General features: G+C 47.3%; 1 protein-coding gene across 2 annotated transcripts in view; it reads left to right on the top strand.

The window, feature by feature from the left end:
- Window positions 1–13,359, top strand: part of Vwf (von Willebrand factor) — a 153,119-nt gene that overhangs the window by 596 nt on the left and 139,164 nt on the right. The window contains exons 2-4 of one of the 2 annotated variants that reach the window (XM_005378755.2): window positions 4,105–4,208; window positions 5,422–5,476; window positions 6,890–7,054. In XM_005378755.2, coding sequence (XP_005378812.1) covers window positions 5,422–5,476; window positions 6,890–7,054 — 220 coding nt within the window. In that variant the 5' untranslated portion in view covers window positions 4,105–4,208. Of the gene's footprint in view, window positions 1–4,104; window positions 4,209–4,474; window positions 4,710–5,421; window positions 5,477–6,889; window positions 7,055–13,359 lie in introns of those variants that run through there. The other variant, XM_005378754.1, reaches the window with a different exon arrangement.

Genomic DNA, 13,359 nt, shown 5'->3' with positions numbered 1-13,359 from the left:
TTTGAGACAGGGTCTCACTATGCAGTTCAGGCTGGCCTTGAGCTTACTTTGTAACCCAGACTGGTCTCGAACTCACAACAATCCTCTTGCCTCAGCCTCCTGAGTGCTGGGATTACAGGTGTGTGCCACCATGCCTGGCGGATTTATTATTATTTTATTTTACACTATTTGTCTTGTTTTCCCCACATTTTTCTCCTAGATCTACGTAATTTTTTAAATTTCCTGTCCCCCAAAAAACATACATTTAAGTTTATTTAAATATTCTTTCTTAAAGTTTTACTATACAGTCTTGCCTTAAAAAGACTATGGTTGTTATCTTTTTATTTCTTTTGAGGATTATAAGGACATTAATATGTATACTTTTATGTCCATTACTGCCTCCGTACCTTATGGGCTATTGCTGTCTAGTATCTTGGTTCCATCCTATTTTTTTAACTCTAATTTGTCACTGCTATTATTCTACCATTGTTATTATTGCACTGTTTTCTACCCGTTCATATTTATACCCATATTTTTTTTTGAGGTGGGGGGAGGTTTTTCTGGTACCAGGTATTGAACTACGACATTGTGCTTGCCAGGCAGGTGCTGTGCCGCTGAGCTAAATTCCCATCCCCCATATTTACACCCATATTTACCAATTTCTTTGTTAACCTTTTCTTTTGGCATCTTCTGAGTTTCATTTCCTCCTTCTTCAAATACCCTTGTTAAGTAGTTCTTCCAGGAAGGACTGCTAATGGTAAATCCTTTGATTTTCTGGGCGGGGGAGAGAAAAAAAGACAGAAAGAAAGGGAAAGAGCTGGGCGTGGTGGTGCATGCCTATAATCCCAGCACTCAGGAGGCTGAGGCAGGAGGATCGTTGCGAGTTCAAGGCCAGCCTGGGCTGCAAAGTGAGCTCAAGTTCAGTCTGAACTGCATATCGAGACCCTGTCTCAAAAAGACAAAAAAAAAGAAAAAGAAAGGGAAAGAAAAGGCTCTACATTCCTAACTCTGAATGATGATTACTATGTAGACCAGAGGCTACTTCTCTTCCCACAGCCCTCTGATCTGGAGTCTTTGGCTTTTCTCCTATTCTACCAGTGCCCGCCCCAGCCACAGGTCTGGAGGGTGATGCCCCAGGAGTGGCTCTGGACAGGTGGCAGCTGTACGCATAGAAATACCCTGACCTATTGACTCGGGCATGGGACAATTCTGACGCCTGTGTTCTAACTTCTCCCCACTCTCCCCTCAGGGTTAAATGTCATTCGGTCAGCTGGTGGCAGGCTTAATAAGCATCTGTTGGCTGCTTTCCTTTCCCATATCACATTTCCCCCTCTCTGCCTCTGTTTCCTGCCCTCCCAAGTAATTATCTGCATGAAAGCACTCAGGGTCTGTGTCTGGGGCACCCAGTGAGGAGGGAGGAATTCTACAGTGATGGACACTTTCTCTCAGCATTCCTCCCATCTTTCTGAACTTGCCTCTCATTGTTTTAATCTCTTTATTTCTTTGAGTAATTTCCTTCAATTTATTTTCAACCACATTTTCTCCAGAAATACTTGCTTTAAATTCAACTTTTTATTATTTTTATTTTTATTTTTTTTTGTCTTTTTGAGACAGGGACTCACTATGCAGTTTCAGGCTGGCCTTGAGCTCACTTTGTAGCCCAGGTTGGTCTCCTACTCACAGTGATCCTCCTGCCTCAGCCTCCTGAATGCTAGGATTACAGGTGTGCACCACCACGCCCACCTTAAATTCAACTTTTTAAATGAATTTACTATAAAATTTCTAAAATTTATTTTTTTCTAAATTTTTTTTCTGTGCTGTCATGTGGTGAGATCAGCCCTTCAAGATTCTAAATTCTAAAGAAATTGAGAAATATGTTGCTGAAATTAAAAAGGAAAAGGAAGAAAATGAAAGAAGAAACAAAAGAAAGCATCGTGAAGAGAGCTGGGTGAGGTGGTGCATGCCTGTAATCCCAGCACTCAGGAGGCTGAAGCAGGAGGATTGTTGTGAGTTCAAGACCAGCCTGGGCTATAAAGTGAGTTCAAGGCCAGCCTGAACTTCGTAGCCAGACTCTGTCCCAAAAAGACAAAAAAAAAAAAGAAAACATTGAGAAGAAAGCTTCCTTGCTTGGAGGGGCTTTAAACTCAAACATGGATGAGTCCTGGTGATGTGTGGGATTTTCTGTCTGTCACGCTGAGTACCCAGTAAACTTCCACTTTTTTTTTTTTTGTCTTTCTGAGACAGGGTCTCGCTGTGTAGTTAAGACCGCCTGTGAGCTCACTTTGTAGCTCAGGCTGGCCTTGAACTCGCAACGATCCTCCTGCCTCAGCCTCCTGAGTGCTGGGATTACAGGTGTGCACCACCACGCCCGGCAAACTTCCATATTTTTAACAAAAAAAATTTTTTTTTCTAAAAATTCTTTTTATAAGTCTTCCCATTCTTACTTCCAGTTCCTGCATTTTAGTCCATTATAGTTTTTGACATGTACTTCTTTCTTACATCATTTTATTACTTGAATTCTCAGTAGTGTTTTGTGGTGACTGCTTATTCTTGCTCATGGTCGACTGTTTTTTCTCAAATATTTTAAAATTTGCAATTGAACTCATCCTCAAGACAGCTTTTTCTGAGGGGATCATGTGTGCTCTGAGAAGAAAGTTTATCTTTTTCGGTTAAATTTCTGCTCATTTCTGTCAAAAACTCCAGATACTAAGACTAAAGCCTGTATCCCTTGCTCAGTCTGGCGGTTGCTGACTGTGTGGCCACTTCATTTTGACCTTCAAGCCTGCATGTAATGCGGGCTACATACGCTACAGAAAGACTTAATTTTCCTGCCCTTGGAGGTGCATAAGACTTCTTATCAGCTGTGCTGCACAGGGATTCTTTCTCTTGGTCTACTCTTTCCCTTTCAGCTCTGTGCAGGGCTCTCAGTGCCAGTTTCTGTCTGGTCAGGCCCAAAGCCTCCTTTCCTGTCCCTAAGACATCCACTGTCAGCCTGGAGGGTCTAGCTAAGCCCCGGAGGCCTGCACAGCCTTGTGCTGGGTCAGGTCCTTTTTCTTCATAGGCTTTGGAGATACAGTGCTCCTTACTTTGCTCCGTGCTCAACTGTGCATTAAAAAGAAAACACTTGTTATATTTAATGCAGCATTTCTATGTTTTTTTTTTTTTGTCTTTTTGAGACAGGGTCTGTCTGTGCAGTTGAGGCTGCCTGTGAGCTCACTTTGTAGCCCAGGCTGGTCTTGCAACAATCCTCTTACCTCAGCCTCCCGCGTGCTGGGTTTAGAGTCGTGCACCACCAAGCTCGGATTCTGGGTATATTTTTAATGGGAAAATTTTCAGGGTTTGTAATTTTCTTTTTTTGAAAGATGGAGGTGGACACCCTTAGATGCCTTTTCCACCTCATACTAATCTGCCACTTCTGCTATTCCCTTTCCTTGACAACATGTATGTGGAAGGGAGAAGTGGGGGCCAAAGCTTCCTCAGAGTCTCACACAAGGGGGGTCATGAGATAAACGGTGAGGTGGGCCTCACTTCCTCCATGCTATGTGTCTAACCCCGCCTGAGTTAGAGCCGGGGGTCCTGCTGTGAGCCAGTCACTTCCTGCCTTCTCCCCTCTTTTTGTCAGCGATCTCTCCTTAACAGGAATTAGTTTGGCAGATGATGTTGAGAACTAAGTTCTGGGGTATGGGAGGTTGGAAAGTGTGAGGTGCATGCGTGTACATGTATGCGTATGTGTGTACATGTATGTGTGTGCAAGTGTATGTGTATGTCTCTGTGTATAAGTCTGGGGAAGAATCAGGGGAGTAGGAATGAGGTGGAAGAGTCTCTGGGGGACTGAGGAAGCAGTGCAGTGACTCACTTGCCTAGTACGTGCAGGTCCCAGACAGAGAGAGAGAAAGAGAGGGAGGAGAGAAGGAGGGAGAGAGAGGAGACTGAGGGAGTATTAGAATCAAACCATCACTTCCACTCCCCCATTGTTTTACAAAGGCGTGGTCTCACCAGGACTTTCGTCTTTATCCTGCCCCTTAAGTGTTGGCCACAGCCCAAATGGACTGTTCAGAGAGGGTCTGGGACATACTTAGAGTGGGCAAGAAGTGCTAATCCACTCCTTCCCCCTTCTTGGCTCAGGGTGAAGTGTTTTTCAAAATTTCCCGGAGTCTAGCCCTGGAAGCCGGATCCAGAAGCCATGTTTATCCACGCCGGTCTCTCCCTGTCCCGCCCAGCCTGCTCTGGTAAAGCCAACAGTCCAGGTCACAACTCCTGTAATCTGTATGGTATCTGGGAGTCCCAAAGCCAAGGACCTCACCCAGGGCTGTGGGGTTGGGGGTATTTTCTTTGGGGAGGTCAAGGTAGCTCATTAAGATCCCTGCCAGGAGGTCTCCCTCCAAGCTGTTCAAAGCCTTATCAGCCTGGAGGTGTTTCTAATACCATTTCCTGCCATTGTTTCCCTCTGGTAATTAAGGGGAGGCCAGTGCTCTGTTGTGGCAGTTCACAGCTATTGTGGCCCGGAAGAGGGGCTGGTTGGTCAACGTCACAACTTGGGCTTTATCTCCCCCTCTGTGGAGACTCTAGGGCCCCTGGGCTACTTCACAGCCAGACAGTCCAGAGCTGTGGCAGTCCAGCCAGCCTCAGCAGTTGCTGGGAGCATGGCCTAGGGGTGGTGACACCACCAGGCAGTGGCTGGACTTCCCACGGGACCCTGGAGATACCCGAAGCCTCCATTTGCAAGGAAGGTGCGGTCTTCTTTGTCTTCGGAAGGAGGGCTGGCGAGAGCTGGGAGGAGGATGAGGGCTGAGCCCTCCCTAGCCCTGGGCTGTGGGCTGGGTCTCCATCCCTGGACTAGAAGGGGTTTGCTGAAGAGGCCATTCAAAGCCAGGGGAATCCTAACACGTCCCCTGTCCCCTGTCCTGCTTCACAGTGGTTTTCTCCCACAGCAATGCTTCAGTGCTTTGTGCAGATGAGACTGGCACCAGCTCTGCCCTCACTGCTTGGGTCTTGCTGGGGGTAGACTGTAACAGCAAAAGCTGCAAGCAGCGAAAGTCCCAGACAGTTCCTGCTCCCCAGGTTGCTACCACAGTGGAAGGACCTAGGGGCACCTCTGCTCCTGGCTGCTGCAGGGATGCGAGAGGTCAGGCTGACTGGGAGGAATGGAAGGGGCAGGTGGAACCTCTCCATCTTGGCACTGGGACGGTGGTCTGGGAAAGAGGGTCTGGGGTATGGCTTACAGGGATTGTTACACTCAAGCCTAGCACTGGCCAGGGGCATTTTGGGGGATTAACAACCCATGTTCAAGTGAGAAATGGGGGTCCACGAGGGAACAATCTTTTCTCTTGCTTCATGATGATGTTTAAGTTCTTCCCTGGCTTTACACCTTGACAACAGCATATGCCAGCAGGGTCTATCTGGGCAGTAAGAAACAGCTTGTTTTTCTCTCACTCCCTGCAGATGGCTCCTGCCGGGCTTGCCAGAGTGCTGCTTGCCCTGATCCTCACCTTGCCAGGTGGGTATCAAGGTGCTGTTCCTCATGCCTGCCCAGGGCCACTGGAGCAGGCCTTTCCAAGCATCAACAGTGTGTCGGGCTCACCGGGAGAGGTCTTTCTGAGTCAGTCATTGTCTCCTGTGAATGGTTCCCATCCTCTGACACACGTACCCCAGAGACCGGGTGTCTGAAATGCCTTGTCTTACTGGGGTAGAAGAGACAGAGGGGCACAGAACTGACCGATGTGATGGGGGCACGGGGTGGGCAAGATGGGATCTAACCTTGCATAGGTTATTAGTCTTAGAAGGGGTTGAAGAGCTCACCCAGTTGAAGTTCTTGTGGTACAGATGAAGAGACTGAGGGTCAGAGAGGAGACATGATTGCTCTACAGTCACACAGAGCCCAAGTCAGAGGTCAGTTCTCCTGGGCTGCAGGCCAACTTTCTTCCCACTCTACTGCGCTGTGTGTCTTCCTACCCTCTCTGGGGTTCCGAGTTTGTGAATGGCAGCAGAGAATTTGCACCTGGACCTGCTTCCAGGTAGACCTTGTAGGTCAGCAGCATATAGCCTGCTGTCCACAGTTTGTGTGGGGAGAAGTGTACATCTGTCACACTCTCTGCACACTCGCCACCGGGCAGAGGATGAGCCAGAGGAAACTTATTGCTGTAATTCTCCACCTATCCACACATGCATGCATTCATGCACACACGCACACACATGCGCATACATGAGAAGTTAGCATGTGGTAGCAGTTAGCACTTCATAACCACAGTGACACACACACACTGTCTGATCTATCTAAAATTTAACCTTCCCCAGATGTACTAGATTTATGTACAAGATGTTCATTGAATTCTATTTATAATAGTAAACACTTTAAGAACATGTTGAGAATTTAACAGTGGGAAGTGATACAATATATAGCTGGAAGATACGATGCAACCACTAAAAATCAGTTTAATATGTATGTAAATAAATATATACATAAATAAATATATAGAGACATGGAAAATCATTTATAGTCTATTGAGAAATAAACTGACGTTGTATGCGGTTGATACAGGACAATCACCAGTTTGTAAAAATCTGTAACCGTGTAAGGACCCTAAAATGGAACAAGAAGATTAGTAGTAAAATATTAACTGTAGTTATTGCTGAATGTTGGGTCATGGATGATTTCAACTTATATTTTCTTCTGTATTCTCCAAATTTTCTATTATGGGCATTATTGACATTTTAAGTCTGTAAGGAATACCATTAAGGTGAATAGATTTCCAGAAGCCTGAAAGCCTGGTCCATGACTGCCCTGAGTCCTGGCTCATACCTGGGGCTGGAAGCAGTCACTGCAGTCTTGTGTAGGCTGGAAAGTAGCTCCCTACAGGTCAGAGCTTAGTCTGATGGTCCCAGCTATGCTCACCCAGCGCTTTCCCACCAGGGACCTTCTGCACTGAAAGGAGTCTAGACAGGCCTTCCACGGCCCGGTGCAGCCTCTTTGGAAGCGACTTCATCAACACCTTTGACAAGAACATATACAGCTTCGCGGGAGACTGCAGTTACCTCTTGGCAGGGGACTGTCAGAAACACTCCTTCTCCATTCTGGGTGAGTTCTGCCACCAAGGGAGCTGCTCGAAGCCCTGGTGTTGGGGGAGGGCCCAGTTTTTACTGCATACCTTCGCACACAGGTCACTGCTGAGAACGTGGAGGGCAATGGCCTTTCCATGATACCTGGCTTCCCTTGGCTTCTCCAGGTTGTCTGTTTATCAGAGCCTGGTGGATGGCAGAGAGTGTTTTTGCTCTCTAGTGGGTACTTTTATTGCTCTGGGTCCAGGCTACATTCTGGGAGCTCCAAAGCACCAAGAAAAAATGGTGATCTTACTGGCCCTGGTAACACACACCTATGATCCCAGCCACTCAGGAGGTCAAGGCAGGAGGGTCACAAGTTCAAGCCCAGCCTGGGCACCTTAGCAAGATTCTATCTCAAAATAAAATAGAAAGAGGATTGGAGATGTAGCTCAGCGGTAGAGCACTTAACCTAGCCTGTGCCTGGCCCTGGGGTCAATCTCTAGCACCCAGAAACAAAAAACAAAACAAAACAAAACAAACCAACCCAAATCAAATCAAAATAAACAAACAATAACAAAACATCTACAAGGACATTTGGAACACATAAAGCTCCCTGCAGTGAGAAAGGGTCATTGTTTTCTTGGTGGCTTGTGGAATTCAGAATATCTAGCTTATGTTGTACAAATCCCACGTTACCAGAAAAAGTGCTGGTACTATATAGGTGTTATTCCCATACCCTACAACAGCTCTGAGCTGTAGGTATAGTCACCCTTGTTTTATAGAGGAAGAAATAAGGCCCAAAGAAGTTGTATAATCCCCCGAGGCCTGGAAGGTAATAAAAGGAAGGCCTAGATTTTAACTCCCAGCTTTTCAGGTTGAAGGATATTTCCTTTGTACTAAGGGGAAAGCTACTTAGTAGGGTAGCCTTCCCCTTAGGGAAGTGGGGCTGGACCACTGGTGGAGAATTATGGTTTGGTGAATGTCTCACTCTAAGAGTCAATCAGCTGCAGTGTGTGAGAAGGATGGTACAAAAGCCAGTGAGGGTTGGTCCTCTGCTTTAGGGAGCCAAGGAGCAATGGCCAGAGCTGTGTTGTAAAGGAAAAATTCCATGGCACTTGTTAAACTGGTGGGAAGACCTTGTATTCACGAGGGACTACTGCAGGGGGAGAGAAAGAGAGTTCAGCTCCAAATACAAGGGAAAGTGGAATCTAGAGCCAAAGAAGGGGGCATGTCAGAGATGGAAACTATAAGAGGACTCATCAGGACAAGGGGAATCCTATGAAGTCAAGCCACACAACTAGAGACCATGGTTGGAGTAGGAGGAATTGAATCATATGTTGAAGGTGAGATTTTTCTTCTTTTTTTCTAAACTGACCCAGTGGGATTCTTGCTAAAACTCAACTAAGAAGGCCAAGGACAGAGCCCAAGGTTGAGACCTCGTGGAAAATAGGGCACAGGAGCCTCACACAAAGGCTGGCCAAAGAGAGTGTTTGGCAACACCCAGAGCCTCATGTTACACACAGGCTGCAGAGCTCTTGGGCTTGTCCCAACAGGCAAGGTGGGATCCATGCAAGGTCCTATCTTGGCCCGCGTGCGCTGTTTGGGAGCGCAGTGGTGACTGTGGCCATGGCTATGAATTCTGCTGTTTAGCTTCTCCCTCTGCCACCCGCCCTGCCTTTGCAGAGCAACCTAGTATGGCAGGACCTCGGTGCATGCCATTCTTGGTGCTTCGAGGAGCTCCTCAAGGACAAAGGTGGTGTTTTGCTCATCTTTGTCTCTTGGTAATGCTGTAGCTCAATCAGGCCTCTGCTATATTAAAGAAAGGCATTACATGATGGGTGGCTAAGAGCCATGGGTATGGGAGGGTTTTGGTTGGGTGGAGAGGAGCTCCATTCTCCAGGCAGTGGGGACAGCGTGTGCAAGGACACGAGACTAGAAGTGTGTTCTTCTTACAGGGAGCTGGATGTATGGTGTGTGTGTGTGTGTGTGTGTGTGTGTGTGTGTGTGTAGGCTGAGCTGGTGTCAGGACTACTGGCAGGGCTGCTTCAGCCTTCAGCTAGGCTCTGCCCCCAGCCTCCAGTCCCCAACCCCCAGAGGTCTGATCAGTAGAGCTGGGCTGCAGCCTGAGAGTTTCTTATTCTCTAACAATTGCCCAGCGGTCACTGTTGGTGCAGCTGGCCAGAGGACCAAACTTTGAGAAGCATGGGGCTGGGACATGGTGCGTTGTATGGCAGGGCCACAGGCCAAGCCAAAGGGCAGATCATGACACACCCATGCCTGCCACCTACACAGGTTTGCACCAGAGCCCTGGTCTCTGCCACCACCTCTAGGGGTCTCCGCCAAACAGCTCAGCGCATTCCCCACTGGCTCATGGCAGTTTCCTGGGAAGTTATTGGCCTGTACTACAGTCTGGATCGAATGTACTTTAGTGTGGATTTGTTTCATTTCCACCAAGTATTGTGCTGTTAATGTCAGAAAGACTGGGCTTGAGATGTCAGTAGTGGTGAGATGATGTAAACCCAGCCCTCAATTTCTCCATCTGTAAAATGGAGTCAGTCTCGGTTAGTGTTTTCCACACTGAACCACAGGCCCTGGAGCCTAACAACTTTTATAAAGATTAAATAAAGGTGTGATTGGAAAGTACAGTGGATGTTTAAAGTAAAAATGATGACAGTGAAGAACACATTGATAGTAATACCCCTCAAAATCGTCCCTCTCCCTTTGGATGCATTTATACCATTGTTCTTGCCACTTTCTGGAGAAAATCTCCAAGCTGTGCCTCACTAGAGCCTCTAGATGCACTGCTGTGGCTCCTGGATGTCCTGAATGGATTCAAAATGTTTACTTTTTATGGCCAGTTTGACTTCGAGGAAGAACCAGAAGTTGGGTGGTGGCAGGACCAGTCAGTAAGGCAGGTGGAGACTCGCTGTCATGCGTTTGTAAGCCTGCTCTTTCTGTCGTGCGGCACTCGGCAGCGGCATTCATTGTATTCTTGATCACCTCTCACAGGGCCAAGGATATAGCTCAGTGGCATAAGCGCTTGCCTGGCAAGCCTGAGGTCATGAGTTTGTTTCCCGTTCCCAAAAAAAAAAAAAGAATATCAACACCTTATAAAGACGTGAAAGAAGACTTCCAGAACTGCCTGGCTGGTGTAAGCATGTTCAGAGTGAGGGAAGAATTCTGAGAGGAGTTAAAGGCAAGGGGTCCTTTACTATAATAAATTTTAAAATTTAAACATCCAATCTATACTTTGCCTACCCCTAATAAAATAAAATAGAAAACATCAGAAAATTTCAGAGTACACAGGAACATGGGACTTGGTAAGGGTAAATATGGGAGAAGTGTGTGTGTGTGTGTGTGTGTGTGTGTGTGTGTGTACTGGGTCAGGAAGTACATTATGTTTTTACTGTGATTTCTGGACCCAAACAGTTGAAGAGCCATCTAAATGGTCTCCAAGACCCTCCCCACGCACTGCCATTGGTCTGCTTTTCTGCATCAGCTTGTTTTGTTTTTTGTTTTTTTCTTCTGGTACCAAGAATTGAACTCACAATCTTGCGCTTACCAGGCAGGCGCTTTGCTGCTGAGCTAAATCCCTAGCCCCCAAGGTCTGCTTTTCTGAACTATTAACTTTCAAACTCCCTTGGGCTCCTTTGGGTGTGGGCTAATGGCTCTCAAAGCCCCCTTATCATTCCTACGCAGGGACTCCACAGGCTTTATGCAGTTCTGTAGTTGCCCAAGGTCACAAGGGCATTTCTGCCTCTAGATTGCTATTTGTTTGTTTTTTGTTTTTGTTTTTGTTTTTTTTTTGTTTTTTCTCCGGTACCGGGAACCGAACTCACGACCTTGCGCTTGCCAGGCAGGCGCTTTTGCCGCTGAGCTAAATTCCCAGCCCTTATTTGTTTGTTTTTGAGATAGGGTCTTGCTATGTAGGCCAGGCTGGCCTTAAACTCATGGTGACCCTCCTGCTTCAGCTTTCTCAGTGCTGGGATTGTGGGTGTGTACCACCATGCAGGGCTGACTGCTACTTTTGATTCACCTCTGGGTGGGTAGATGGGTAGGGGCTGGTTACTGTGGGTCTCGACTTCTAGCTCTGGGTGCTGCTCACTGGCTGCTCTCCTGGACTTGCTAATGATGGTCCCTTCTGGGGCCATTCAGAGCAAGCCCTTCAAATACTGAAAACCCACGCAGGCCCAAGTTCGAGCTCTGCCATCACATACCAGCTCTGTGATGGGAGCCTAATAAGGCAGGCTCTTCCCCTCTCAGTGTTTTGTTCTTTCCTCAGCCCTTCTCTGCCTATAAAACCGTCCTCCTCCTCCTCTGTTCTAGGAGACCTGTTGCCTGCATTATTTTCTTGAGAACGACTGGGATGCCCATACCCTCCTAGATAGTCTCTGGGTTCTCCCTTGTTGGACTTTCTGCATCTGCTGACTTCCTGGCTTGTCCAGCCTTTTGGGCCCTGCCTTTCAACCTTATAATGATAGCGACCTCCTGGCTTTCCTGGTGGCACCTGCTCAGCTCTGCCTCAGTGGAGCACAGGATTCCTTTAGTTGATTGTCTATGTTTGAAGGCCTCTGGTAGTTGTAGACCCAGAGCTGTGTACAGGTGGTGTGTCTAAGCTGCCCACTTGCCTCCCAAGTGTTCTTTTGGCTGGAAACCAACCCTCCAGCCCAAATCTCCCTGGCCAGCATGTTCCCAGCCACCCAGTCTGGATCCCCATGTGAATGAGAACTGGAGAGGTCCACGGGGACTCCTTGCTTGTTTCCAGGTGGGAGGAGCCTCTGGCTCAGAGGTGACCTTCTGCTGGATCACCCAGTGAAGCCCCGTCTATCTGCCCTGTGAGACTGGGGCTGCGGGGAGGGTCACACAGATGAAGAGGCGGAGTTAGTGGTCCTGAGGGGCAAGGCCTTGCAGACATCCCAGCAATTTTGTACTCTTCTGTGGCAGGCAGACTTTCTTCTGCTGAGCAGGTATGCGGAGAGGAGGATGTGACCGGATCCTTGCACTGGATCACTCGTCGCTGGTCACTCAGGCTGGTGCATTGTGGTTGGAGTGTCAGCTTAGAGAAGCCTAAGAAGGGACTTGATCTTGGCACATTGCAAATGCCCCGGAACCAGGAAGACTTCCAGCAGAGGGACTGTTGCCTGGCTGTTCCTTTACAATTTTATTATGGAAAATTTCAAACATACAGAAAAGTTGAAAGAATGCAAACACAACATTCCAACATTCATGTGCTTTCCTGTTTACCCTACCATTGATATCTCCAGGTGTTTGGTGTTCTCCGGTAGTTTGGTTTCTTTGTCACTTTCCTGTCAGTTGGGACACCATACCCAACACCCACAATTTAAAAGAGGAGAGGTTTATTTTGGCTCACGGTTTCAGTCCATGGTCAGCTGGCTCCGAGGCAGAAACAAGATGGTGGAGGGGCCTGGCAGATGAAAAGGTGCTCAACTATGGCAGCCAGGAAGCAGAGAGAGAGGAGGAAGCTGCTGGAGACACACCCCAGGGCCCCACCTCCAACCGGGCCCCACCTCCTAACAGCACATTGTTATGAACTCATTCACGGATGAATCCAGTGAGGAGTATAGCACCCCCTTGACCCAATCACTGTCCACACATGTGAGAAATTTGCGGGACATTCTGGATCTAAACCATAACACATGGCTAATTTCTTGCTGTTGGAAAGTTTGTTCTACTTCTGAAGATTTGCTCTTTCCAAAACTGTTGTCAGGGAAAATGAAGAGCACGTTGGACTCCCCAGGTTAGATAGGGATGAAGGACAGAATTAGAACAAATTGAATTACAAGATCTCAGTAAACTGTTTTCTATTTAAGAATCAGGTAACATTTCATTCTTTGTTCTGTAGAATGAACTTTCTGATGCCCTGAACAGAGAAAGTTGGTTTTATAGAGATGGGATGAAGAGAGCAGAAACGACAAAAGATTGAAAAGTAGGCAGGGGCTGGAGATCTAGCTCAGTGGTAGAGTACCTGTCTAGCACACACCAGACCCTGGTTCCATCTCCAGGAAACAGTAGCTGTGGAATTAGTTCTTCCAAAGTTACTTTCCTGGTAAGGTTATAAACAGCTTCAGTCAGCCCATTTGAGGATTTGGCCGCTCTCTCTCATTCAGATAACCATCCTTGTTTTGGCTTGGTCCTGTGGAACTTTAGCATAAGTGACTCCATTTTGGTTTGGCCCGTTGGGACCTAGTATAGGAACTCAACCCAATCCAGTGGCCTCTTGTAAGTTTTTTTTTTTTTTTTTAAATACAGAACAATATTCCTTCACCTTGCTTGGCATCTCCCTTTTCCCCTGGCAGCACAGGTGGGGAGCTCTATAGAATG

This window comes from Chinchilla lanigera, unplaced genomic scaffold, assembly GCF_000276665.1.
Source record: "Chinchilla lanigera isolate Chin_1 unplaced genomic scaffold, ChiLan1.0 scaffold00012, whole genome shotgun sequence".
Taxonomy (NCBI): Eukaryota; Metazoa; Chordata; class Mammalia; order Rodentia; family Chinchillidae; genus Chinchilla; species Chinchilla lanigera.
This window is presented reverse-complemented; position numbering and strand designations above follow the sequence as displayed.